The 25845-nt window shown below is 43.9% G+C and overlaps 1 protein-coding gene across 10 annotated transcripts in view; it reads right to left on the bottom strand.

Moving 5' to 3' along the window:
* The window catches only part of GPR161 (G protein-coupled receptor 161), a 65400-nt gene that overhangs the window by 19310 nt on the left and 20245 nt on the right, over window positions 1-25845 (bottom strand). For 8 of the 10 annotated variants that reach the window (XM_025287413.3, XM_044944074.1, XM_044944075.1 and 5 more), the window contains exons 2-3: window positions 11599-12016; window positions 947-1671 (exon numbers count right to left, since the gene is read on the bottom strand). In XM_025287413.3, the coding sequence (XP_025143198.1) occupies window positions 947-1671; window positions 11599-11972 (1099 nt within the window). In that variant the 5' untranslated portion in view covers window positions 11973-12016. The remainder of the gene's footprint in view (window positions 1-946; window positions 1672-11598; window positions 12017-25845) is intronic. The other 2 variants (XM_044944077.2, XM_025287417.3) reach the window with 2 other exon arrangements.

Below are 25845 nucleotides of genomic sequence, written 5' to 3'. Positions count from 1 at the left end.
AGCTACACACAGATTGAGGGGCCGTCTACAAAATCCCTGAACAGAACTCTACGAAAGTGTCAAGTCACGGAAGATAAGGAAAGAACAAAGACTTGTTAAAGACTGAAGAAGACAAAGGAAATGTTATGACTGAATACAACATGGGATCCTGAACTGGATCCTGGAACAGAAAAAGGACATCAATAGGAACACAGGTGAAATCTGAGTCAAGTCTGTGGTTGTCAATAACCATGCACCCATGGTGCTATGGTTAGGCAAGATGTTAGCACGAGGAGAAGCTGAGGGGATGGGGATTCTCTGTATTGTTTTTCCAACTCTTCACTGACTCTAAAATTATCTCAGAAGAAAAAGGTTTAAAAAAATTTATCCCAACTAGAGTAATTCCTATGGATCTCATCAAAGGGCATGGGATTGTGTCCAGAAACTTAGCTCTGAAATCAATTATCAGATGAAGGAGCAGCTTTAACACATATCAGATAGCAACATTTCAGTGACGGAGTGGAGGCTTGCCCTGAACACATCCTGAATTACTAGGGACGGTACAGTAAGGAAAGGGCTTACTGTGAGGAAAGGGCTCAAGGAGGAGTATGTCTAGTAGGAGCAGCCGAGGAGGGAAAGGAGCGCTTCAAAAAGGACTCTGCTTCAAGGAACACTGAAAGGAGAAGGTAGCCTAGTTCAATGCTTAAATTCTTTTTTTTTCCAGATAGAAATAACTGTATTTTCCAGGCCAGTGGGCCATGGCTGGGGTCACAGAATTCGTGTCCTCTGCCCTGCCCAGCTTGGGAATCACTGGGATGCTCCTTCCCCAGAGGAAACCTGTGCTTTAAGCCCCGAGGCTGCAGTCAGTCTGAGATCTCACCCATCAACCTGCCAGAGTGTCCAAGACGACCATAGGCTACACCTATGGGAGAGTGGGCATCCCTTTGCTGACAAGTTTCCAAGTTACCTGTGATCCTATTGGAAATGCTGAAGAGCCTAGACGTCCTCTGCCGCTGTACAAATGGTTCCCGGTAATACCGATCCCCAAAGCACATGCCCAGGAGTTCCTTGCGCACCGTCTTGTTCCAGAGTCCATAGATCAGAGGGTGGCAGATGGCACTGGTAAAGGACAGCCAAGTGGCCCAGGTCTCCAGGGTTGGGGAGACACAGTTCTTCCCCCAGAGGGCCTCAGAGGTGATGACAACCATGTAGGGGCCCCAGGTGACCATGAAGGCACCAATGACCACCAGGATGGTGACGAGGGCTTTGCACTGGTTGGCCGAATAGACCACGCCCTGAAAGGCGCTCTTCCTGCTGCCCGAGGAGGAGGTAGAGGTGCTGGAGTTCTTCCTCCCAGTCCTCTGCACGCCCACCTCCACAGTGACCACAGCGCCACAATGCACCTTGCGCGCTTTGACCCTGGCCACTCGGAAGATGAAGCCATAGCACACCAGCATGACCAAGAAGGGGAGCAGGGCACACCAGATCTGCCAGAACGCAGTATAGCCAGGCTCCCGGTGCCACGCGGCCACACACATCCACTTGAACTCGTCAAACTCCACCGATGACCAGCCAAACAGAGGTGGCAGGCAGCCGATGAGGGAGTGGAGCCAGATGTAGGCAAGCACCATCACAGCCCGGCTGCCTGTGATCTTCATCGGGTACGCCATGGGATACAGGACAGCATAGTAGCTGGAAAAGGGATGGAGGGAGGTGAGAAGAGGCAAAACAGAGGAGAAACACGCCAGGGTGGACGCCCACTGCTTTCCTAGGTAGGCAGTTTGTTGTATCTCACTCCACTCAGCCACAGGGTGAATACTTCTAAAAGCAGCGCCTTCTCCCAACCCCCCTGGACGAGTCACAGACTGGCCACATCGCGCAGCCCCGTGGGACTCTTCATCAGAGAATGACCGTGTGCCAGGAAGGACACAGAGCTCAGGCAGCCCTGCCTCCAAGCCACCACACCAGAGTCCATTCATTTCGGGGGTGTGGCTAGTCTTGAGGCATCTGAGGGAGTTCTAAGGAGTCATGCCTCAAACCAAATCACGTTTGTTTCTAACATTAATCCTTTTAGATCAGTTTTCAGAGGGTTCTCAGAAACCAGAATAACTTCTAAGCATTACGGGGTTCATTCATTCAACGAACTCAAGGCCTGCCACATGCCAAGCCTTGTGCTATGCACTGGTGTGTGTTCTAACTTACTAAGTTGTGTCTGACTCTGTGACCCTGGGGAGCAGAGCCTGTTAAGCTCCTCTGTCCATGGGATTCTCCAGGCAAGAATACTGGAGTGGGTTGCCATTTTCCTCCTGGCTATGCACTGGAAATAACAGGTAAAAAGATGCAGAGGGAGATAGGCAGAGAAGCAGAGTATGAGGCTCTGGAGTGGAAAGGGCTACATTTAATCCTCCCAAATGTTTGAAGTGCTGGACAGTATCGTTATCTTCATCTTACAGATGAGGACCCAAAAGCAGAGAAAGGATAATCTGTCCCAGATAAGGAAGAGGAAGAAACAAGATCAAAATCCAGGCAACCTGACTCTATAGTCCCCAGCGCACATGGCAGCAATTTCCTGCAAATCCTCTTGTTCTGGAATCCACAGACCAGGGGTGGTGGCTAATCCCTTAGCTCTGTGAAGGAGGGAGGCCTAGAGAGCTACTGATTCACACTGATGGGGCCTTGGATCAAGAGTGCAGGATCAGGGCAGACTTCTTGGCGGAGATGGCACATAAACACAGGTCTTAAGAGATCAGAGGCCCTGGTCCAGGAGCAGATGAGGCAGAAAGCCAGCCTTGGCCAGGTGCAGAGGTGCACATGAGCACCGCCTGTCAATGCAAGAGACGTAAGAGATGTGGGTTTGATCCCTGGGTCAGGAAGATTCCCTGGAGGAGAGAATGACAACCCACTCCAGTAATTTTGCCATGGAGAGAGGAGCCTGGCAGGCCTTCGTCCATGGGGTCACAGAGAGTCAGACATGACTGAGGTGACTTAGCATGCAGGCACTGGCTCAGCAGGGAGGCTGCCTGTAGCTCAATCAGGAGGCAAGGAGTGAAGGTGGGGCAGGGAGACAAGGAGCCTGGGGGCTGGGGAGCACTACGCCCTGCTGGCCAGCTGAGTACTGATGCTTTAACGGGGGTGAGTGGGAGTATTAAGACCATGGGGTTGAAAGTAAATCACCACCCTCCTGACTCAGACATTTTATCCAAAGCAAATGCTGTTTACTGATGGGGCTTCTGCATGAGGCACCGTGTGGAGGGGCAGCGGCGACCACACTGACGCCACCTGGTACAGGCAGGACCACAGGAAATGGCCACACGTGGCCTGTGAAGCCACTTTTTCCACCAGGACCTTCCTGAGTCACCCTAGGCACTAGCAGCTCAGCGACAGGGGCCACAGCCTGAACTGCCGCCAGCTGCCTGGGTAAACTTCCGTGGAGGAGCCCCGCCTCAGTCGACACCTCTGTGTAGACTGTGTAATCAGTGGCAAGACAGGCTGCCGGTCTCAAGTCCCGAGGCCCTGCCAAGGTCTAGCCTGGAAAGAGTGCTTCTGAGCGTGAGGCCTGAGGAGAGGAGACCGTAATTACGGGATCGATCACAGAAACTCTGCACGCCAGCTATGGTAAAGCAAGTCCTGTCTTACGCTGACCTCTGGGTTGCATCTTGCAAAGGCCCTGAAGCCACAGGAAAGAAGCATGCCTTTGGAGCTGAAATTCCCGGGTTCAGGTGGTGATTCTGCTGTCTACTAGCTGTGTGTCCCTGGGGAGTTATCTAACCTCTCAGAGCTTCAGTTCCTTCACCTGTAAAATGGGAAACACTTAGGATGGGGATCAGGTCTTAACACTGAGAGAAGTTGTCAGTGATTAGTCTCCAAGGGAGACTGGGAGGTCCTGCTCTCCTGTTAAAGTCTTCAAATAAATTGTGGATGCAAGTCTGGTTCAAGGACAGGATGTGCTAGAATGGGGGAAACAGCTGGGTGGTGCCTCTCTTTAATCGGCAATAGGGACAGAGCTGGGTCTTTGTCCACTGACCTTTCCCTCTTCCTTCTTTTTTAAAAATTAATTATTTGGCTGGGTCAGGTCTTAGTTGCAGCAGATGGGATCGTCACTGAGTCATGCGGGATTTTTCATTATGGTACACGGACTCTCTAGTTGAAGTAGGTGGGCTCAGTAACTATGGTACAGGAGCTTAGTTGCCCGCGGCATGTGGGGTCTTCGTTTCCTGGCCAGGGATCGAACTTATGTCTCCTGCATTGTAAGGCAGATTCTTAACCCCTAGATCATTAGGGAAGTCCCCCTTTCCTTCTTGAAGACAGAATCTTCATTCTGTTCCTGCAAAAATGCTGTGACCACAGGGGACCCTTGGCTTTTCCGAGCACCAGGGGATGAATCAGGCCATGCTGATGGTATCCTACCTCTTTCCAGGTGACCAGCTGAGGCACTGACCTGTGTAACAACATGTGGCAAATGAAATGTGAGGGGAGTTTGCTAGGGTAGGATTGGGGGCACTTCCAGGAAGGTTTTCTTCACTTTTAAAAAAGAAACAAAGCAGGGATTTCTACTTTCCTCTGCCCATTTAAAAATCATGCAGGCCCTCTGACCTCAGACAATACTTCAGGGGCAATACCTGGGTGTGGGAGGCCAGGCCTGAGGAATGTGAGCTGTCCCGGGCTCCTCGGATGAACCCTGTTCAACCAGTCATAGAAGTCATCACAATTAATAAACTGCTCTCTGAACATGTCCTCTGGCTGTTCTCAACACCAGTCAGGATTATTATTCAATGGTAACATTTCTTTGTATCACAGACTATCTAGAGTGTGGAGCATGTACCAATGATTTCTCCCAGCTGAATCCCAGAGGCCCCTCAGGGTGCAGGGGGTTGGTGCTGGCTCCTGAGGGATCAGTCTCCTAGAATCAGAAGAGCCCCTGAAAGGCCAGAGTGCTGCCTGTATACACCCACACCCTCCAGGGGTTGCTTTGGTTTTAAGGTTTTGGGGGGCAAAATTTATATACATTGAAACGCACAAATCTACTACATCTTCATCAAGATATAAACATGCCAACATGTGTCCAAACACACAAAAAATGGGTTTCATTGATTTGAAACTTCATTTTTTAAACTTAAGCTTCATTTAGGCCTAGTTTGCAAGCTCAAAGGAAAATAGAACAAAGGCAACTCCCTATACCCTGCAGGTTAATATAAGCCAAAATGGAGGGTTTTGTCCTTTGTTTCTCATACTCTTAACTGTCTTCTGAAATGCTCTATCTTTTCTCCAACAAGTCATCTTTAGACACGAGCCCAAGCACCAGTCTTGGTCCCAAAAGAGGCTTTCGTGATGTCACCTGTAACTCAAAAGTTGTAATGACCATAGGGGCTCCAATGCTTAGCTCTCTTGCAACGAGACCAATCACTTAGAAAACAACCCCTGTTTCTACAAGACGGCTTCACTAAAAACACAAACAAAATCTAAGCCAACTCCAGCTACCTTGGAGTGAACACGTTATATTATGTTGAAAAATCTCCTGACAGCACTATAAGTAACCATCCCACAATGCTAGTTACTTTCTTTTAAAATACGATTTTAGAGCTGAAGTTTCATTCACTCCAGTCCAGAATGAAAACATAAATATCCTAACAGGACCTTAAACCCTGACAACTTCAAGGCTAAGCCAGAGGTGACCACATTGGACTTATTCATAGGGAAAATCTTCCCAGGTCGAATGATGTTCCCCACCTGGATCTGCATCCACACTGCAGGTTTAGGACACTGACATCTCAATGGTGAATTTCACTCCAGCCAACTATTCTTTTTATGCTCTACCTTTGCTCTCTCATCATGGGGCTACAACATGGACTTTTTTGGCTCATCTGCCAACCAGGCTCATGGATTTTCTTAGGTACGGTTCGTAGGGTTCCTAACTGAAGACACATGTCAATGTCTGGAGACGATGGGGGCTGTCATAACCAGGGGGTGTTACTGGCATTTAGTGAGCAGAGGCCAGGGTTCCCCTCAACACCCTACACAGAACAGTTTGTCACAACAAAGAATTATCTGGTGCAACGTGTCAATCGTGCCAAGACTGACAAGCCTTGAATTAAATATACTGGTTGGAAGAGACGACTGACAATTGACTGCATACTGTATGCATACTGCATTAATGGTTAAGAGCCCAACCTCTGGCCCCTTGGAATTGGACAAGTCACTTAATAGCCATGAGGACTTGGGCCAGTTTGCAAAACTGAACTTTGTTCATCTGCAAACGGAGTCTGATAGAGTTGTTGTGAGGATTAGCTGGGATAAATGTTAACAGCAGGGTGTCGTGCCTGGCTCGCCCCACCCTTGTTTTCCTTGGCTTTCTTAAGTTGTCCCCATCTCTCTCTTCTCCCCATCCTCTCTCTCACTCCTCTCTCCTCACTTGTCTTTTCCTACCACCTCCTCTTGCTGGTTTCCCTCTCTCCCTCTCACTCCCCGGCCCCTCCACCTCTTTCTCACTCTCTTTTTTCTCTCACCCTACTCCGCACACGCTGTCACATACACAAGAGCCGCGTCATTAGGTTTCCTACATAAAAGGCAAAAATGCAACCTCCAAAACTACTAACATCCAGGGGTGTGAGAAGGGGTATTTGAAATCCTGATCAGATGGTAATCATTTATATGAAGAGATCAATTAGCCGGTCCAGTCAATTTGTACTTTCAGCCACACAAGTGAGCAATAATAAAAAATAAATTGCACTTGCCAAGAAAATATTTGAAGACATGACAATTTATAGCACTATATATAAATATATTACAGTCAAAGATCTGGGCAAAGCACTGGTCTGGCCAAATCCATCATGCTGTGCCTGCAGAAGGAAATGAACTATTTTCCAAAGACAACCAGGCCTTGGTGACTTGTTATCATAGTGAGGCAGAAGTCCTTTCTTAATTCATAGTTCTGTCCCTGAGTAACAGGGGAGCCAGCTTGTGGGGTCTGGGGTGCCTGGATTAAAGCTCTAGTGGGGTGACCGTGATGTCAATGTGTTCGTATACTTCCTCTGATCTCTGGCTATGTAACACAGACCATGCTTTTTCTGCCTTGCTCCTTCCTGTGTGTTCTCACAGTATGTTAAACACACTGGCATTATATATACCTCATATGGTCCTGAAATTACCTGGCCACATGTCTCTCCCCTGCACTGTGAAATCCTCCATGTGCTTCTTCAGCTGCATATTCCCAGCACCAACTGTGTCAGTCATACATTAGGTACTCAATAAACTGTTTATCAAATGAATACATGGAGGCTTTTATGTAGGAAACCTGATGATGCAGCTCCTGTGTATGTGACAATGTGTGGGCGGGGAGTAGGGTGGGAGAAAAAAAAGACAAGAGTATGAGAAAAAGTGGAAGGGGCCCTTGCAATCCGACTCACTGTTAGAACTTAGCTCAAATGCCATCTTTTCCCCACCCATGGGCTCCAGAACCTACCATCAGATTCAGCAGCGGGATATGTGATCTAGTTTTCTGACCAGGGATTGAATCCAAGCCCCCTGCATGGGGAGGGCAGAGTCTTAGCCGCTGGACTGCCACTAAGAGTCCTCACGCCACAACTAAAGAGTTTGTGTGCCACAACTAAAGATTTTGAAAGCAGCAAATAAGACCCAACACAGCCAAATAAATAATTTTTTTTTTTTTACAGCAGGGGCAGCGGGAGCTGTGACAGCGCTTATTTCTGCTTTGTGTTCACATCAGCACCTGTGGGTCAGCCTCTGCCAAAAACCCAGGGACTCCTGGTTGGCAGAGGCTACGTCTTAGTCATGCTGTATCCTGCCATCTGGAGATTTAGTACAGACCCTTTCACAAAGTAGATATCCAGCAAATATTCCCAGCATCAAAGAATAAAGCATTGAAAGAGGCAAATTCTCTCTCGTTTGATGCATTTGGATGACATGATTCAAGAATCTGTCATGCTTGCTGGTGAAAAAACGTCTCACTCTTAGCTTATCTAGGTCTCAGATCCAAGTAAGCAGCTTACAGCCTTCAAGAGCTGCCACTATTTACTGAGCATCTATGTACAGAGAGCTCTGTGAGAGGCACTTAAAACTCCCCCACTTTTGAGCTGTTGGCCCCCACTCCACCTTCCACAGGACCCAGGACCCAGAAAGGGATCTTCCAAAAGTAATGATTTTAAAAAAACAGAAATTCAAACAACAGTGAGATCCCATTCCATCCCACTGCCAACAAAATCTCACTTATGTCTGTAATGCTGATCATCAGTCTTGATTAGGATGCTGATAGGCGGCTACTGGAGTGAAGATCCGTACAGCCTTCTGAAGGGGAGCCTGCCTTTCACACGTCAAGAATCTTGAAAGTGTGTTTACTTTGAAAACGCAATTTCACAAACATACGTCTTCTTCAAAAGTGCTATTATATAAAATAGAAAGCTAACAGGGGACTGTAAAAATAAACTATAGTCCATCCAGAGGATGCAATACCATGTAAACCACTAAAGACATGTTCTTAAAGGACATTTGCACATGGGAAAAATGCTCACAATCACATGGTAAGTGAAAAAGTGGGTCACAAAACCACAATGCCTTGAGCCTATTTTCTAAATTTATAGCATACAGCCAAAAATCCCTGGAGGCAAATATGCTAAAAATGTAAACAGTGATTGATTGCTTCTTATTAGTGGGATTATGGATATGTCTATGTCTACGGATATGTCTTGTTGCTATTCAGTCACTCAGTTGTGTCTGACTCTTTGTGATCCCATGAACTGCAGCATGGCAGGCTTCCCTGTCCTGCACAATCTGCTAGAGTTTGCTCAAACTCATGTCCATTGAATCGGTGATGCCATCCAACCATCGCATTCTCTGTCATCCCCTTCTCCTCCTGCCTTCAATCTTTCTGAGCATCAGGGTCTTTTCCAAAGAGGCAGCTCTTCCAATGAGGCTTCAGGTGGCCAAAGTATTGGAGTTTCAGCTTCAGCATTAGTCCTTCCAATGAACATTTAGGACTGATTTCCTTTAGGATTGAGTGGTTGGGTCTCCTTGCAGTCCAAGGGATCCTCAAGAGTCTTCTCCAGCACCACATTTCAAAAGCATCAGTTCTTCAGCACTCAGCTTTCTTTACTCTCACAGCCATACATGACTACTAGAAAAACCATAGCTTTGACTTTACAGACTTTTGTCAGCAAAGTCATGTCTCCGCTTTTTAATATGCTATTTAGGTTTGTCATAGCTTTTCTTCCAAGGAGCAAGCATCTTTTAATTTCATGGCTGTAGACACCACACACAGTGATTTTGGAGTCCAAGAAAATAAAGTCTGTCACTGTTTCGACTTTTTACCCATCTATTTGCCATGAAGTGACGGGGCTAGATGCCATGACCTTAGTTTTTTGAATGGTGAGTTTTAAGCCAGCTTTTTCACTCTCCTCTTTCACTTTCATCAAGAGGTTCTTTAGTCCTTCTGCCATAAGGGTGGTGTCATCTGCATATCTGAGGTTATTGATATTTCTCCTGAATACTGATATTTCTCCTGGCAATACTGATTCCAGCTCAAGCTTCATCCAGCCTGGGATTTCGCATGATGTACTCTTCATAAAAGTTAAATAAGCAGAGTGCAATATACAGCCTTGACGTACTCCTTTTCCAGTTCTGAACTGGTCCATCGTTCCATGTCCAGTTCTAACTGTTGCTTCCTGACCTGACCTTCCTGACAGGTTTCTCAGGAGGCAGGTAAGGTAGTCTGGTATTCCCATCTCCTTAAGAATTTTCCTCAGTTTGTTGTGATCCACACAGTGAAAGGCTTTAGCATAGTTAATGAAGCAGAAGTAGATGTTTTTCTGGAATTCTCTTGCTTTTTCTATGATCCAACAGATGTTGGCAATTTAATCTCTGGTTCCTCTACCTTTTCTAAATCCAGCTTGTACATATGGAAACTGTCAGTTCACATACTGTCAAAGCCTAGCTTGAAGGATTTTGAGCATTACCTTGCTAGCCTGTGAAATGAGTACAATTGTGTGGTAGTTTGAACATTCTTTGGTATTGCCCTTCTTTGGGACTGGAATGAAAATTGACCTTTTCCAGTCCTGTGGCCACTGCTGAATTTTCCAAATTTGCTGGCATATTGAGTGCAGCACTTTGACAGCATCATCTTTTATGTTTTGAAATAGGTCAGCTGGAATTCTATCACCTCCACTAGCTTTGTTTGTAATGCTTCCTAAGGCCCTCTTGACTTCAAACTCCAGGATGTGTGGCTCTAGGAAAGTGATCACACCATTGTGGTTATCTAGGTCATTAAGACTTTTTTGTATAGTTCTTCTGTGTATTCCTGCCACCTTTTCTTAATATCTTCTGCTTCTGTTAGGTCCATACTATTTCTGTCCTTTATTGTGCCCATCTTTGCATGAAATGTTCTCTTGTTATCTCTAATTTTCTTGAAGAGATCTCTAGTCTTTCCCATTCTGTTGTTTTCCTCTACTTTTTGCATTGTTCACTTAAGAAGGCTTTCTTATCTCTCCTTGCTATTCTTTGGTTCTCTGCATAGAATCTATATACAACTCTGCATGGTATGTCTTATTTTACTCTTTATATTTTCAGTATTATTTCTATTGTTGGTGGGGAAAGAACATACTTGGAGAAGTCACCCGATGGCTTCCTTCGTTCTAACCTTCCAGTTACAGAGAACCAGCAGGAGCTGGCCTCAGGCCTAGTGGAGGCCTGCACCTTGGGTGGACCATCAGGCACCACTTATTGGTTCAAAACCTGATTCTAAGGGAGCCAGGGGACTCGTGTCACCCAGTGACGACAGCCCTGGTGAGCAACCTCTGTGCTTCCCCTGACTCCACGGCTAGCTCTCGCCCCAATTCTGTAAATCAGACAGAATCTGAATCTCCCCTCTGTTTCTGTGCAGTTGAACCCTTGCCTGGGATGAACAAAGTGACCACTGGCAAAATCCTAAGAAAGAAGATGACTCTACGGGTTGGAAACTTGTTGTCAAACCCTGTAGGACTTGCACAACCAAATCTGACAGCCCAGCTCACTATCTGGAAGAACCTTCTAGGTAGAGCTGAGGGCTGTTTCTTGCCTTTAGAGCCACCCATGCCACAGGAAGGGCAAGCTCAGCTTTTGTAAGGCACACACTGTTTCTCCCGGGTAGCACTGTCTTTATTCCCTCAGTTGTCTTCCCGCCCCTGCTCTCATTTCCATCTGCGACAGGCCCCTGCAGTGCAGAGGATGGAGAATATTTCCTCTTTAGGCTGCCCTGGTGCAGCTCTGGCCCAACCTGAGCAAAAGAAAGCAGGCAGCACTTTGGGGAAGAACTGGATTTGTGACCTCCTTTGCCACGCCACCTTTCTCAGTTTCTGTCTCACCTGTAAACTGAAAAGAAGAGGTTTCTAGAACTTTTTTTAAGTATTGGAACTTCTTTTAAAAAATAAAACGATACGCAAGCTAGATCAGATAAAATCAGAGGTGCTCTGGTTGAGGGGATGAAAGAAGAGGAAAAACTCTGCTTTCTCACCCTCTCCAGCACAGCCCCTGGCACCCTCCACAGGAACTGAAGCAGCTCAGAAGGCATGATCTCTGAGGATCCCCCTTGGCCCACACTCCTAAATCCTTCAGTTCTCTGTGAGGCAAGCTTACCGGTCGACAGCGATGATCCCAAGGGTGAGCATGCTGGCTGAGCTGATGAGCAGGTAGAGGAGGGCTGAGAAATTGCACCAGACCACACCGAAGATCCATTCCCTCCGAATGGAGCTGGTCACCACGAAAGGCAGCACCAGTACAGACAGCAGGAAGTTGGACAGGGTCAGGCTGAAGACGAACTTGTTGCTGAGGGTAAGGAGATAGGACTTCCTGTACAAGGTGATCACGATGACCAGGTTGCCCAGGCAGACAAAAACGGTGATGATGACGATGGCGACGAACTCTGTGACGCCGCTGCCCCCTTGGTCACTGGCCCCCTCGGTGAGGTTACTCAGCTCCTTCCTGTGGCCGAGGGAGGAGTTGAGGCTCATGGTCAGTGTACCTCAGCAGGGGGTGGGCAGAGCATGCTGGACGACTGGAAAGACAAGCCCCGGGGGCAGAAGAGGAGTCATCAAACCACAGCATGTGCACTTTACAGAGGGAAGCCAAGGCCCCCCGGATCCTCGTCCTCATGCAAGCGCTACAGAGGCAGCCCGTTTCCTACAACCAGCTCTTCATGTGACTCACTGTATCCCCTGGAACAATGCATTCCCACAGTCTAAAACCTCCTATCCATTCTCCCCAGGACCAGTGGTTAAAAACCTTTAGTGTACTCAAGAATCTCCTGCAGTACCAGCTCAAAGAGCTGATTCTTGGGCTCCACCCCTAAAGATTCTAGTCCCAGAGAACAGAGGTACAGCCTAGGAGCCTGCATTTCAGACAAGCACGGGACAGGTGATTCCGATTCAGTCCACATGGTTTACGTGGACTGTTGCTTCTGGACCCCTGCAATGCAGTGTGGACCCTGAACCAGCAGCATCAACATCATCTGGTGCTTACTCGAGATGCAGAATCTCAGGCCCACCTCTGAATTACCAAATCAGAACCTGTGTGTTGATCCCACTCCTGGTTTGATTCCTGTGCCCATTAAAGTTGGACAATAAGATTATCATAGGGATCAGTCTCCGATCTCTAAGCAGGGTTTTAACAAGTACAATTCATACCGAGACATTGCTGCTGTTCTCATCAGTCGTGAGGATAAAGGGCAAGGAGCCAATGATAAAGATACATGGATAAGAGGATAAGAGTTTGAGGTCTTTGCCCACAAATACCATTCTCGACAAGAGACAGTCCCTGCTCTCAGGATGCTGGCTCAGGTTTCGGCAAAAACTCAAGGTTGACATATTTTAACATCAAATCCTACAGACAAATGTTTCTCCAAAATTTTCATCTACTTTAATTAGCCAAAAAATCCCACAGATCATTTTCCCCACCTGCTTTTATTCCTGACAAAGAGACCACATCAGAAGGGAAGGAAAGATCGCTTTCCACGAGCCACACAGCAAGAACCCTGGTGCCTAGACTGCCTACACAACAGCAGCCCATGATCTCCACTTGACCAGAACCCTCTGTCCAGACACCTTTGGCCATAGGGAGCTGGTAGGTAAGGAAGGCAGTCCTTCCCTTCCCAGCAGCCCTAAAGGTCAGTTTAGAAAGTCTCCCTTTACAGCAAGCCTCATTCATAGGTCACAACCACAGATCCTGCCAGCTTGAATAGCATCAAGTAATTCTCATCCCACCTACTCTTGACAGCCTTCAAATATTTCACACATGACTTGCTTTCTTTTCTCCAGATTAAATCTCCAGGCTCCTGATGTGACTTCTGGACTCTTTACTAAGCCAGACTTCCTCGGTTTCTCACCAATTTCAATGACCCTATTGATTTGTGGTCCTCCTAACTGAACATACCATTCTGGTTATCTGGTAAATGGTGAGCATAAAGGGAAAATTTTCTCCATCATCAGGATAATCTACTATTGATCATTCTAAGAGTGCATTTCCTTTTAGCAACTGTTATCACCCTGTTGGATTATACAAATGTGTGGTCAATTAAAACCCAAGGTTTGTTTATACACATGAGTTTATGTAAAGGCAAGTGTCCTCAGGCTTGAACTAATGGAATTAGTGTTTTTAAGCCTAAGTACAAAACATCATTTTGTGCATTTTGGTTCATATTTCCAGGCTGCTAAAATATTCTGAATTTTGATTCAGCTATGCAATATGTTAGGTACTCCAGTTTTGTGTGATAAATATACTTTATAATTATGCCTTCTGTTTCTTTGTTAGCTTATTTTTGGATTTTATTCCTTGAGTTCTAAATTTTGTTCATTCTTATAAGTAAATTATTAACTGGTTCAATCCCTGGGTTGAGAAGATCCCCTGGAGAAGGAAATGCAACCCATTCCAGTATTCTCGCCTAGAAAATCCCATGGACAGAGAAGCCTGGTAGGCTGCAGTCCATAGGGTCTCAGAGAGTCAGACACAACTGAGCAACTAAGCATATCTCAAATAAAGGTCCTATAAGCATGTTATACTTAACTGTATAAGTGATAACACTGCAGTAAAGAAAACAAATTCTGAGTCATTAGACAAATGACAAAATGGGAGAAAATACTTAAAACATATATCACAAAGGACTAATCATTCTAATTTATAAGGAATTCCTAAAAATAAAAAGGTAGAAAGTGGGTAAAAGACATTTTTTTTAAAATGGCAACTATATGAGATGATGGATGTTAACTAAATTTATGGTGGTAATCGTTTTGCAATATGCACATATATCAAATCATCATGTACATCTGAAACTTATACAGTATTATGTGTCAAATATATCTCAATAAAACTTGAAAAAAGACATACACAGAGAGTTCACAGAAAAAGATACACTAATTGCCCTTAAATGCATGAAAAGATGTTCTGTTTTATTCAAAATAACAGGAATGGACACTAAAATTACACTGAGGTACTATCTCTTTCCTTTCAGGCCAGTAAAAATTCAAAAGTTTGGCAACTCTGTCTGTTGGGGAGGCTGTGGGGAAGCAGGCATTCTCCTACCCTCCAGATGGGAATGCAAAGTGTAAAAACTGAAGGCAGGAGGATCTGGCAATACCTAACAAAGCTACATAGGCACCCAAGCTTTGATCTAGCAATCCCATTTCTAGATATTTACTCTGAAGATATAAGTTCATAACATAAAATAATAGACATGCAGGGTTATTTTATTAAGGCAGTTATTAAAAAAAGAAAATGTTTGAGAAAAGGGGAGAAATAATAGATTTGCACATTAAATATACATAAATATATGTGACTCAGACAGTAAAGAATCTGCCTGCAATGCAGGAGACCTGAGTTCAATCCCTGGGTCGGGAAGATCCGTGGAGAAGGAAATGGCAACCCACTCCAGTATTCTCACCTGGAGAATTCCATGGACAGAGGAGCCATGGGGCCGTAAAAAGCTGGACATGACTGAGCAACTTAACACATTTTCACTCTTCATATTTAATTATGCAAAAAGAAAAGTAGGAAAGATAACCAGAAACTAAGATACAGATGGAAGTAGACTTCTCTAAGTATGTTTTTACAGTTTTGATTTTTTTCTTGAAAGGTAGATTATGTAAAAATTTATTTTATTTTATGTACTTATTGTTGACTATGCTGGGTCTTTGTTGTTGTGTGTGTCTTTCTCTAGTTGCAGAAAGCAGGGGCTACTTTTCGTTGCAGTGTGTGGGCTTCTCATTGAGGTGGCTTCTCTTGTTGCGGAGCACAGACTCTAGGGTGCTCGGACTTCAGCAGTTGGGTCACGTGGGCTCCTGGGCTCTAGAGCACAGGCTCCATAGTTGTGTGCAGCATGCGGGATCTTTCCATATCAGGGATTGAACTAGTGTCTCTTGCATTCTTTACCACTGAGCCACCAGTGAAGTCCCACAGTTTCGATTTTTGAACCATGTAAATATTTTACATACTAAGTTAAATAAAAATGTATATAAAAAGTAAATGTATCAGTTCAATTCAGTTCAGTCGCTCAGTTGTGTCCGACTCTTGGCGACCCCATGAATCACAGCACTCCAGGCCTCCCTGTCCATCACCAACTCCTGGAGTTGACCCAAACTCACGTCCATCAAGTTGGTGATGCCATCCAGCCATCTCATCCTCTGTCATCCCCTTCTCGTCCTGCCTCCAATCCCTCCCAGCACCAGGGTCTTTCCAATGAGTCAACTCTTCACATGAGGTGGCCAAAGTACTGGAGTTTCACCTTCAGCATCAGTCCTTCCAATGAACACCCAGGACTGATCTCCTTTAGAATGGACTGGTTGGATCTCCTTGCAGTCCAAGGGACTCTCAAGAGTCTTCTCCAACACCACAGTTCAAAAGCATCAATTCTTCGGTGCTCAGCTTTCTTCACAGTCCAACTCTCACATCCATACATGACCACTGGAAAAACCATAGCCTTGACTAGATGGATCTTTGTTGGCAAAGTAACGTCTCTGCTTTTTAAAATGCTGTCTAGGTTGGTCATAACTTTCCTTCCAAGGAGTAAGCGTCTTTTAATTTCATGGCTGCAGTCACCATCTGCAGTGATTTTGGAGCCCCAAAAAATAAAGTCTGACATTGTTTCCACTGTTTCCCCATCTATTTCCCATGAAGTGATGGGACCAGATGCCATGATCTTCGTTTTCTGAATGCTGAGCTTTAAGCCAACTTTTTCACTCTCCACTTTCACTTTCATCAAGAGGCTTTTGAGTTCCTCTTCACTTTCTGCCATAAGGGTGGTGTCATCTGCATATCTGAGGTTATTGATATTTCTCCTGGCAATCTTAATTGCAGCGTGTGCTTCATCCAGCCCAGCATTTCTCATGATGTACTCTGCATAGAAGTTAAATAAGCAGGGTGACAATATACAGCCTTGACGTACTCCTTTTCCTATTTGGAACCAGTCTGTTGTTCCATGTCCAGTTCTAACTGTTGCTTCCTGACCTGCATATAGGTTTCTCAAGAGGCAGGTCAGGTGGTCTGGTATTCCCATCTCTTTCAGAATTTTCCACAGTTTATTGTGATCCACACAGTCAAAGGCTTTGGCATATTCAATAAAGCCAAAGTAAATGTATAATTGATTGCAAACAGAAAAAAAAAAATAAGCCAAATTATGTGTTAGATTGATAACAATCAAACAAAGAAAAGAATTAAGTCAAGTAGCTTTTAAATGCAATGTTTTGACTATAAACTCTTAATGGTGTATATTGTATAGACAAGAGAACCACTAGGTTTACTCAGCAGGTTAGATGTTGTTAATGGTGTTTTAAGTTTACAATTCTTTTTGAGTGTAGAGCAACTGAATATACATGCTTACATTGGGAAACACATTTCTAACTATGGGAGAAAGAAGAAACACATCACAGAATAGAGAAAGGTGAGGAAGAACCCTGTGGTTTTAGCTTGCTTACTGCGGGTATCTGTATGAACTCACTATTCAAATATAAATATAAAAACAGGTTCAAGAAAATTTCCCAGAATGCAGTTAGAAAGATGAAAAAATTCAAAACATAAAAGGCAAATGAGAGGATGAACAGGAAGTACTTCATGAGGTATAATTACTTTAGCCAAGCAAAGCAGTTTCCCCCTAATATGCCTTGTAATTAACAGCATGCTCCTCTTGATTCCCTCTAAACTGTTTGCTCCCTGGGAGTGAGGATGAACCACACTTTTCATAAAAACACAGTACTTTTTTTCATTGGCAACAACATGAATGGACATGGAGAGTATTATGCTAAGTGAAATAAACCAGACAATTACTGTGTGTTATCACTTATATATGCAATCTAAAAAATGAAACTAATGAATATAATAAAAAAGAAGCTGACAGATATAGAGAACTAGTAGCTACCAAAGGCATATGAGAGGGAATTAATTAAGAGGTACAAACTATTAGGTATAAAATAAGCTACAACGAGGGGTACAAATACAAGCAATGCCTGTGTTTATCTCCTGACCGTGCAGAATGGGGTGACGAGAGTGGAGACGGCTCAGATTGCAGCACAAGTGCCCTTTCCCAGGTATGTTCCACTCCTGTCTTTCCACCATCATAGGTTCACCCACCTGGATTCTGTCACTATTTTTTAAGCTCTTCAATAAAGTACAAATTGTGGCTCAAATGGTAAAGAATCTACCTGCAATGTGGGAGACCCAGGTTTGATCCCTAGGTCAGTAAGATTCCCTGAAGGAGGGCATGGCAACCCATTCCAATATTCTTGCCTGGAAAATTCCAGGACAGGGGAGCCTGGTGGGCTATAGTCCATGGGATTGCAAAGAGCTGGACTCGACTGAGAAATTAACACACACAATGAGGGGAGGGATACAAAGGGGTAGGGAATTAAGAGGTACAAACTATTTGGTATAAAACAAGCTACAAGGATATACTGTACAATATGGGGAATATAGCCAATATTTTAAAATAACTATGAATGGAGTGTAACCTTTAAAAATCATGAATCACTATTTTGCACACCTACAACACATAATACCGTACAGCAATTATACCTCAGTAAAATAGAATAAACATGAATAAAACACAAATGTTTTAAATAAAAAAAGGCAAATGAGGGAATGAACAGGAAGTACTTGATAAGTATAATTACTTTACTTGAGCAAAGTGTAGTGTTTTTCACTCATTATGGAAATCATTTCTGGAAACATGATGAACTCAGCTAATGTGAACATCTTTCCTGCTCCAAATCCATGGAAATGTTGGGTTAAATATGATCCAAAAGTTTTTAAAAAGCCAAATTTGAAAAAAGAAGGGAAATCCATAGGTAACAGAAAACAGAGAGAAAACTCAAAGCCAGTGTTGTCATCTCACAACTGTAGCCACAAGCCTCTTCGACCTAGTTCAAAACCCCTAGGGCTGAGGTCTTTTTATGTCAGAGGATGACTTTGGGTCACAAGGCAGAGAACTGAAACCAGTACCCTGCATAAGGAGTGGGTTCCTCCATGAAAAAGGGATTAGAAAAAAATCCTCTTATTAGCAAAGGAAAGTGGCAAAAATAGTCATTTATCTGAAGCTCTCGGTGAAGACTGAAGCTTTTTCCATGAGAAATCATACACTGATCCATGTGCCATGCTGATGAGGGTACCAAATTTATAATTTATGTACTATGCAAGCTAATAAATTCATATAAAAATTAATTCTAGCAGAAGTAGACATAAAATGGCTCTGCAGTGAATTTCCACACTCACAAAATAAACATTTAATGAAAGTGAATGCATAGCATTTGCCTTGAAGGAGAATCCACAAAACAAAAACCAGGGGAACTGATATTCCAAGAACTTGAATTAATAGAAAAATATAAAAGAGACCATAAAATAAACACAATTAAAATCTTTAAAAGAAAAAGAGGTAGAAACCATAGTGAAAAAATATGACATCATGAAAAACTAATAATAATTGTGAAAAAGAACCAAATATAAATTCTAGAAATCAGAATTTTAACTAGCCAAAATTAAATACTCAGAGTATGTTGAACAACAGATTCAGCTAAAGAGAAAGATGGTGAACTGGAAGACAGTTCTGAGGAAACTACTCAGAAGGCAACAAAAAAAGCTTAAAAAAATAAAAATATCCAACAAAAGTCAACACACATGAAGAACAGGATAAGCAGATTCAACATATATTCAAAAGAAGCAGGCTCTGGAGAGATTAGAGTGAAAGGGAGCAGACACTCTTGGGTGTCTACCCAGAAACCAGCTTCAAAAAAAAAAAAAAAAAAAGAAACCAGCTTCAGTTTTGTTTTTTTTTCCTTACTAGTAGACCTCTGACTTTGTTTCGGTGTCCAGTCCTCCTCCCAGTGACTCAGAGAAGGTTGATCGGATCCCTGGTTCTGAAAGTTAGATCTTGAGTGGTCTAAACTATCATTGTTTTCCCTTTCTTCTTGAAAGTCAGTGGATATCTGGGAAAAGCTGCTTTGATCTCACAAAGACCCTAGAAGAGAAGTCTTTTCTTAATGGCCAAGACAGCAGAGCTGTGACAGCCACCTTGGGATTCTTACAGGTGCTGGGCACATGCTGAGCATGGCAAATAAGAAAGGCTTGATCCGGAATTGTTTAATCAACAAATCCTGAAGTCACATTCACCTTGGCTTCTAATCATGCAAAGTAATAAAATTGTAAAATTATTTTTAAAGCTATTTTCAGTTAGGTTTCTGTTAATTGATTCAAAAGCATCCAACTAACATTAGGGTCAACAGACACTGTCTACCTCAAGGTTGATGTATTATTTAGAAGTTTAATTGAACATTTTCTAGAATAAAGAAACACGTGAGTCCTTAGAACAAAACAGCATATTGAGTTCTAAAGATAAATTAGAAAAAGTTTACATCAAGGAACATCACAGTGAAAAATGACACCAAGATACAGAGAAAATGGTAAAAGCAAATTTCCCTATGAAGAAGTAATAATTAGATAAACAGCAGACTCTTCTTTTGAAGAAAATAGAAAACAGAGGCCAGAAAACAGTGGAATAATCACAGAAGTGCTAGAGAAAACAGCTCTTGCCTTATGGTTCTATAATACCATTCAAGAGGGGGCACAATATTCTTTTGAGGCAAACAGAGAGTGAGTGTTTACTGATCATTCCTTATTTGAATGATCCCTTTAAAAATACATTTCATGAAGGAAACCGAATCCAGAAATAAGGGGTAGGGTATAAGAATCAACTGTTAGAATGGAAAATGGTAAATACATGGATGAATCTAAAATAAGAACAGCAAAAAAATGAAATTTAAATTTAAAAAGTTAAATATCAACACCAAGTTTTATAAAAATAGCTAACTTGGGAGCTTTAAAACCAAGATGAAATTAAAACTCTAAGCAAAATGGAAGCTCTTAAAGGTATGATTGTACTAAAAATATTCCTAACAAGTTAGTTTATACTCAGGCCAGAACTTAGTTATGGCTGTTTCCCAACACCTGGACAAGTGCCTGGCACATAGTAGGTACATCAGTAATTATTTGTTGATAAATGACTAACCTTCAAAAGTTTGTCATTGTTAAATCAAATATGAGTGTTAGCATAATAAATGTAGCCACTAAAAAAAATAAAAATAGGATGTTAAAGCTTCCAATCCAAAAGCTTTAAAAAGGAGAAAAGTACTGTTTGACATGGTTCCTCTCCAGTGGCCCTATTAGCAGGGACACTGGTGAACTCAGAATCAGAGAACCCAGGGTTGGCTGCTGTCCTTGAGATCATCTGGTCCAGTTCGCCCCAGAAGGCAGAAGGGGAATGTGGTCAAAGAGCTGCCCACCCAGGAAAATCCAAAACCCTAGTCTCTGGCACAAGCCCCAGCAAATCCCCCAGGGGTGTACTTTAACAAGACAGAGGATTGGGAATATCCCAGCCAGGGAAGGCTTCCTGGCAGGCGACCAGCCTACTCAGGGCTCTTGTTGAGCCAGGGCATATTGAATGGAAGCAAATTCAAGAGTGACTCACATCGCCACTCTCCTGGCCAGTGATGCTGCCAGACACAGAGATGTTTCTGACTCCCACTCTCCCTATGTCCTGCCCTGAGCAAATAAATCACCTTGGGCTGCAACTCCAAGAAACAATGTGACTAGAACACAACTTGAATAAACATATCGGAAATTATTCCTGGGAAAGAGAGCTAGCCCACTCAGCCACATCACCAAGAAAGGCTGGATATGTCCTTGTCTTTACTGTCATGGCTCCAAGCATCACAGTCAGTCCTCTTTGGGAACTGCCTTTGGTTTTCTTGAATATCCCAGAGACAGTGGCTTGTCTGCTGGGTTAGATCACTGACAACAACCTCAAATCATTCAAAGCCAAATCTTGTCACTTGAGGGAGAGATCAATAACCTTTTGGGTTAATAAACAAGGCAACACTATAGGATTTTGAGACAGGTATCTATTGTGTTTTATAGACCAGCCTGCATGCTAATTCCCAAGAAATAATTCTAGAAATGGCTTGCATTGCGAAAACAGAATTACTACAATATAAAGGTGGATTCTCTCGCTTTCCCTTATTTAATTGGATAAATTCAGATATGTTCTGGTTCCATCTCATATTTTTACCTAGAATTCTGATTTTCATCAACCTACAGTGGACTTTTTTCCTGCTGTTTCCCTGTACTTGTTAGAGGTTGCGTGGCATGGTGGTTAAATGTACAGACTCTAAAGACTACCTAGGTTTGAAGCTCAGCTCCTGTAAGAAAGAATATTATCTTTCTGAGGGGCTTAAGAATCCATCTGCCAATGCAGGGGATGTGGGTTCCCCGGTTGGGGAACCAAGAACCCATATGCAGCAGGGCAATTAAGCCCATGCGCTACAACCAGAGAAGCCTGCGAGGTCTGCAGCCTGTGCTCCACAACACAAGAGGTCCACAGGCCGCAACTAGAGAAGACCGTGCACTGCAGTGAAGAGCCCATGCGCCACAGTGAAGACTGAGCACGGCCAAAAAGAAGAAAAAGATAAAGAAATGTTTAAAAGAACGTTATCTTCCTCACCAAACAATTGTGAGGACAAGGGAGTTTATTTTTATCAAGCGCCTAGGACAGGCTCTGGACACAGTGAGCCTTCACTTCATATTGTGGTTCCACGTGACGCGCTCGCCCTGATTTTACTTTGGGAAACGACCTTCCCATATTTTGAGGCCACGGTCACAGGACCTAGGACACTGGCTGGAACAGCTGGGGGACGGGCTAGCCTACCACTGTGGGCCTAGCACTGCTGCAGCGGGCCATCCTGGACACGACGAGGAAACAGCCCACAGACAAAAAAGGGTAAGAGAATGAGAACGCAAGGGAGAGAGAGAGCGGTAGGCGGGGAGAACACTGAATGTTGCTGCTGCTGCTGCTAAATCACTTCAGTTGTGTCCGCCTCTGTGCGACCCCATAGACTGCAGCCCACCAGGCTCCCCCGTCCCTGGGATTCTCCAGGCAAGAACACCGGAGTGGGCTGCCATCTCCTTCTCCAATGCATGAAAGTGAAAAGTGAAAGTGAAGTCGTTCAGTCGTGTCCGATGAATGAGTCCATTCACAAATGCTGGTGAAATAATATGCGATTCTGAATCTTCTTGTTCTTCTCAGTTATATGACCCAGTGATTTTCTCCTTCATTTATGCCAATTTGACTAGGTTTCTGTCACTTGCAACTTGAAGAATCCTGACTGATGCTCTGATACACCATGATCTGATACAGCACATCAAGACTCCACCTCTCTGGACACTGACACCAGGAACCTTCCCTTTCTCACGGGTAGGCCAACTTCTCAGGCACAGCTCTGCCTGCCTCAGTCTCCTTCTTGAGAACTTTTCTTCTTGTCACAGACCACGCCACAGACCCATGGACCCTAGTATCGTGGAGTTTCTTCACATGGAAGCATAAATAAGCTTTTCACCTCCCAGGAGATCCGTGATCCAGTCCACAAGCCACTACAAGGAAAAGGAGGCCTCATTCGCCCCTAAAATACCCATTACAAATGGGGCCCTCAAAGCGACAGCCTGAGATGCCACAGGCCACAGGCCAAGGCTCAGGTGAGTACTGTGAGATCATGCTAGTCAGTAGGAGGCGGACGCTTGGCACCTCTCTAACAAGGGTAATGGACATGACAAGTTACACCTGACCTCTTCAAAAGTCTTCTCCAGAGAAAACCGTTTCCTTTAGGATATCTCTTCTGATATTCTTAAGCAAACGCAACTGGGGCAGTGGCTCATTCTGTGGCCTCCCGTTTCTATAAAGAGCTGAGCAGCCTAAAAGCTGGGACTGCCACATGCCCTCATCTAAAGAAATCAAATGCCAATAGGTAGGTGTATGATAGGTTCAAATAAACAACCCTCCAGGTGAGGAAATGTTTCCAAACACCACTTCAAATAAACTCAAGTGAAATCACTGTGATGGTATTTTGGCCATATTTTCAGGGGATCTTCAACTCAGCACCTCAAAGCATTTTACACATCAATCACCAACTGGAGCAGTTGAGGGGGTGCAGCTGGGGAAAATATTCAAATTAACAACCTGTCTTCCACTAAGGTAACTGAGCTAGACAGTGAACCCCCACCCCATCCCACCCACAAACCAGACCACACAACTCGTTGATAGCCAGAAAGAGATCCCAGGAACCCTGGGTCTCCTTCCCTGCATTCCTCTGTCCTTCCCTGGCATACACAAGAAAGTTGTTCCAAAGACGGTGGGTTGATGAGTCGACCCCTGCAGCCCCAGAGGGACGTGTCCACCCAGCCAGCCCAGGGTCTGTTACAATGCACAGTGCTTTGTTCTTGTCCCCACAAGGGCACCACAAACCTAGTAATTTCCTCTTCCAAAACATCCCACTTCACCTGTAAGGCAGGTCTGAACCCTGGGCTGTTTGGGAGCATGTACCAGAAGATGGAAAAGAAGCTAGAGTAAGAACCCCAGTGACCCTGTGGTCCTTGTCTGAATTCTTGGTTTGCCAGTGGGAAAGACCTGGCTTTGGTACCCTCTGTATATACATCAAACAACATCACTAACCTCAACAATTTCCTTTGTAAGGATTGAGAGTCTGGAGTCTAGGGCCCTTCACTGACCATGACCCTCTCCACAAAGGTGTAACTCTCAGGCATAACTCTGTCAGATGTCTTTCCAAAACTAAGCTCCTGTTTCTCAGCAAAAACATTTCCCAAGGCTCAGTACTTGATCCATTCCTTTCTCTCTATGCCCTTGAGAATCTTACCCATTTCCAAAGTGTTCTTTAGTTATTATTAACTAATAATAATCAGTATTGGCAAAACAATGTGCAACAGACAATGTAATTTTACATACACCATTTCATCTCCGGAATAACTTTTAGAGGTAGGAATTATTCTTCTCCCTGTTTCAGAGAAGCAGCACAACATATGGTTAAGAGCATGAGCTGAACTAGAGAGCCTGGGTTTACATCCCAGCTCCACTACCTACTGGCTCTATGGTCTTGACATGTTATCTGACCTCTCTGGGCATCAGTTCCCCACTCTGTCAAATGGAGATAATATTCCTTGCTCAGGAATAAGTACCTCATATGGCTGATGGACAAAAATCAATGAGTTAATATTTGTAGAGTGCTTAAAACAGAATTTGGCACCACATAAGTGTTTGTTAAATGAATAAAGTGGGGAAATTGAGGCTCAGGAAGGTTAAGTGCCCAGTTCAAGAGAATATTTGATAACAGCTCTCCAAGTTGGTCCTATGGCTATGAGACTACTTTCAATTTATCTACTCACCACAGCAGGTAAGATTCCACATGGTGTGGCCTCATCTAAATTCCAGTCTTTTCACCCACCAACCCCTTTGTGAGTTCTGCTCCAGCCAGCTATGCTTACATGCTGCCATTTCCAATTTGCTCTGGCTTCTGCCTCTAGCTGGAATGCTCTCCTGCTTGCAGAATGAATTAATAAAGATTTATGAATGCTAAAATGTGTTACTGATCTATTGGTCTAATAACTTGATTGAAAGAGAGAAATAAACAAATAAATATGGAGGGGGGTGAGGCTTTAAAGAGATACAAAAATATACCAAGTCACAACTTTGAATTTGGCAATGATTTCTTGGATATGATGCCAAAGATACAAGCACAAGAGAAAAAATTGACAAACTGAACTTTATGAAACTTTTAAAAATTTGTATATCAAAAGATACCAGGGACAGAGCAACACACAGATTGAGAGAAAATATTTGCAAATCATATATAAGACTATAAATGAATATTCAGCATATATTTAGAACTCTTGAAATTCAACAACAAAAGTCTCCATATCCAAAAAAGATACATGACTAGCCAATAAGCACATGAAAAGATGCTCAACTTCACTGATCCCTAGGAAAAGCAAAGCAAAACTATGAGGTATCACCTCACACTCATTAGAATGGCTACCGTCCAAACAAAACCCAGAAAATAGTAAGTGCTGGTGAGGGTGTGGAGAATCTGGAACCCTTGTAGACTGTTGACGGGAATGTAAAATGGTACAGCTACTGTGGAAAACAGTACAGCAATTTCTCAAAAAATTAAACATAGAATTACCATATGATCCAGCAATTCTGCTTCTGGATATATACCCCAAATAGCTGAAAGCAAGATCTCAAAGAGAGGGACTCCCCTGGTGGTCCAGTAGTTAAGAATCTGCCTGCCAATGCAGGGGACATGGGTTTGATCCCTGGTTTGGGAAGATCCCACATGCCGTGGGGCAACTAAGCCCATGAGCCCTAAGCCCGCGCTCTGTGACAAGAGAAGCCACCACCAGGAGCAGCCCACAGACCACAACTAGAGAAAGCCTGCACAGAGCATGCACTGCAGCCCCAAATACATACACAAACAGAGATATTTGTACACCATGGTTCATAGCAGCATT

This window comes from Bubalus bubalis, chromosome 6 (assembly GCF_019923935.1).
Source record: "Bubalus bubalis isolate 160015118507 breed Murrah chromosome 6, NDDB_SH_1, whole genome shotgun sequence".
Classification (NCBI taxonomy): Eukaryota; Metazoa; Chordata; class Mammalia; order Artiodactyla; family Bovidae; genus Bubalus; species Bubalus bubalis.
The sequence above is the reverse complement of the archived record's forward strand: the minus strand, read 5'-3'. Positions and strand labels throughout refer to the sequence as shown.